Source organism: Zingiber officinale, chromosome 8B, assembly GCF_018446385.1.
Source record: "Zingiber officinale cultivar Zhangliang chromosome 8B, Zo_v1.1, whole genome shotgun sequence".
Taxonomy (NCBI): Eukaryota; Viridiplantae; Streptophyta; class Magnoliopsida; order Zingiberales; family Zingiberaceae; genus Zingiber; species Zingiber officinale.
Genome location: NC_056001.1, coordinates 49627961 through 49630335, shown reverse-complemented (window position 1 = coordinate 49630335; position 2375 = coordinate 49627961). Strand labels below are relative to the sequence as shown.

Sequence of the window (2375 nt, the reverse complement as noted above, 5' to 3'; positions counted from 1 at the left end):
CATCCTTTCCTTCCAACAAAGTGTCATATTAAAAAAAAAAAAAAAAAAAAGATAGATCCGTTACTTCAACGGCTCTCCTATAACCGAATCTACGGATATAAAGGGAGGTAAATATAGATACACAGATGTTGGACGCATAGAGTGAATAGTAGAGCATCACTCCCATAGAGATTCGATCCTTGACTATTATGCCAAAAATGTCATGAGCCTACCATTTGTACTACGCCATGGGGGCCCAAAGTGCCATATTCAAACTTGCATTCAACCTAAATCAAGTAGACTTCAGTATTTAGTGATTCAACCATAACACCAGGGCCACCATCATATTAAGCCCATTTTGCATTGCATCTCATCGTAGAAATGGGTGCAGAAAGACCAACAAACAATGACAATTTCTTTTACTACTTCCTAACTTGAATCACATAGAACTAGCATTCTATCTAATACGAACGAAAAGTGAAAACTAAACAGCAACTTAGTTATGACCACACTAACGTCCATTATATTGGTTCCAACTTTGCTATTTCTCAACTTGATCTTTAGTTAGGGCCTTGGTCTTCTTTTTATCCTGTGATATCAACATCTTGTGGAGTTGCTTCTGCAACAACGTCCTCAAATGGTCACTTGAAATTAAATACTTCTCTAATTTCTCCTTCTCTGCTAAGAGCTCAGACTTTTTGGTCTCTCCTGCCGCAATCCTACCATTATCCATATATCCATCGCTGCCCTGAAGGAGGTTCAGAGTTGATTTGAGCTGCAACGGCATGACATTACATAAAACCAGTTGCATTGCTAAAAGGTCACAAGTGTTCTGTAACAAATACTATAAACCATTATCAGTTCAGATTTAAACCATACATAGTTCTTCAACCAGTAAAGCTTAATTCTCTATTAGCTCAATTGTTTAAAACCCTCCTGCAAAATTGGAATTTGGAACAAAATGTAGCTAGCTTAATACAAGTTCCAAAAGGAAGACCACCCGCAGCTATCATTTTGATCTTTCTCGTTGTTTAATTAAGCACCAAATCAATAAATATATGCCTTCTAAGAGTTGAGGATAATAGACGAATCCAAAAAAAAAGATTGAGCATCAACGTATCGGAGATGCAGAGAGGAAAAAGAAACTTACTTCCGAGACTGAATCTTGCAGTTTCTGCACCTTGTCACGGTTATCCAAAAGAAATCTCCTAGTGGATTCCTTGAATTCTTCCAATTCCGACATCCGCAGATTATAGAACTCGTCCCTCGTCTTCTCCTTCTCTTCCAGTTCCTCAATCTCCCTCTTCAAATCCCTAATTTTTCATGTTCCCATCTATAAAGCACGGAATAAAGCCACAAGTAGGAAGAGAAAGGGCAGACAGAAGAAACTTGCCTGTACTCACAGGCGGCCGCCTGGTGCCGGGCTTCTAAGGCGTCGATCTCGGACTTGCTAGCGAGAATCTGGCAAGCGAGTTCGGTGCCTCTCCTCTTCAAGAGGAGGCACCGACACTCCTCCCGCCGCAGGTCCTCGATCTTCTTCGACAGCAGCTGCGACTTGGCGAGGTGAAGCTCCTTCTCCGCCTGGAGCAACACCAGCGGGTGTGGGTTAGGGTTTGTCGGGGACGGTGGAGAAGGAGGAACGGGGGAGGAGGAGGAGGATAACCTGAAGGAGGAGAAGCCTTTGGTTTCGAGTGGCTTCCATCTGTTGAAGCCTCTCTTGGAAGGTGGATGGAAACGCCATTGCTGGAAAGCTTCTCCTGAAGAATTGGGAAAATGGACTGTGTTTACTATTTATAGTATTCCCCTCCACATCTAACCCACAAAATTAGACCGATTTATAAATTAGTTTGTATATTATAAAAAAATGATATGAAAAGAGAATTTTTTTTTAGAAAAATCTTCAAGGATAGATATGTAAAATAATGGGACCTATAAAAAACTTTTACTTGAGATTTTTTTCCCACTACAAATCACTACTCTTATAAAAATTACATATATTATCCTACACATTTTTACAAAGAAAAAAGGGTAAAATTTATGCTTCCTTCAAACATGATATACTTTAGTTTTATATAAAATTTGGTATTTGCTGCCACAAATAAACTTGTTTGGAATAAAGTTAGAATTTTAATTCGACAATATAATTTATTTTATGCCTATGGAAATGATTTTTTTGGAAAATGCTATATTTTTTTTCTCTTTGTTGCACCCCTTATTTTTGCATAAACTTGGATTTTAATTCTATAAGTTATTCACCAATCAATTTACACTTACCATAATTTGAGTTATAATTAGCTTGAACTTTGGGATCTATGTAGGTTTTAACTAGACCATAGTTTAGTTGTAGTCGATGATATAATCACTAGAGGTTAATACTAGTCAAGTAGGATGACAAG

At 38.2% G+C, this 2375-nt stretch overlaps 1 protein-coding gene across 4 annotated transcripts; it reads right to left on the bottom strand.

The window, feature by feature from the left end:
* Positions 1–321: 321 nt before the first annotated feature.
* Positions 322–1783, bottom strand: LOC122015808 (myosin heavy chain, striated muscle-like). 4 transcript variants are annotated; one of them, XM_042572857.1, is made up of 4 exons: positions 1643–1783; positions 1373–1560; positions 1130–1292; positions 322–823 (listed from the first exon to the last, which is right to left on the bottom strand). In XM_042572857.1, the coding sequence occupies exons 1-4, from the start codon at positions 1718–1720 to the stop codon at positions 521–523; spliced, it is 732 nt and encodes a 243-aa protein (XP_042428791.1). In that variant the 5' UTR covers positions 1721–1783; the 3' UTR covers positions 322–520. The 4 variants fall into 4 exon arrangements, with proteins under 4 accessions (XP_042428791.1, XP_042428792.1, XP_042428793.1 ...); XM_042572858.1 differs by having other exon boundaries at positions 322–811; XM_042572859.1 differs by having other exon boundaries at positions 322–754.
* Positions 1784–2375: the final 592 nt, after the last annotated feature.

Excerpts from the sequence above, each read along its gene's own strand:
- LOC122015808 (XM_042572857.1), bottom strand. The coding sequence starts at position 1,720 with ATGGCGTTTCCATCCACCTTCCAAGAGAGGCTTCAACAGATGGAAGCC. Across the intron at positions 1,561-1,642 it reads AAAGGCTTCTCCTCCTTCAG|GCGGAGAAGGAGCTTCACCT; the intron begins GTTATCCTCCTC and ends GTGTTGCTCCAG. Across the intron at positions 824-1,129 it reads TGCAAGATTCAGTCTCGGAA|TATTTGTTACAGAACACTTG; the intron begins GTAAGTTTCTTT and ends AATGGTTTATAG.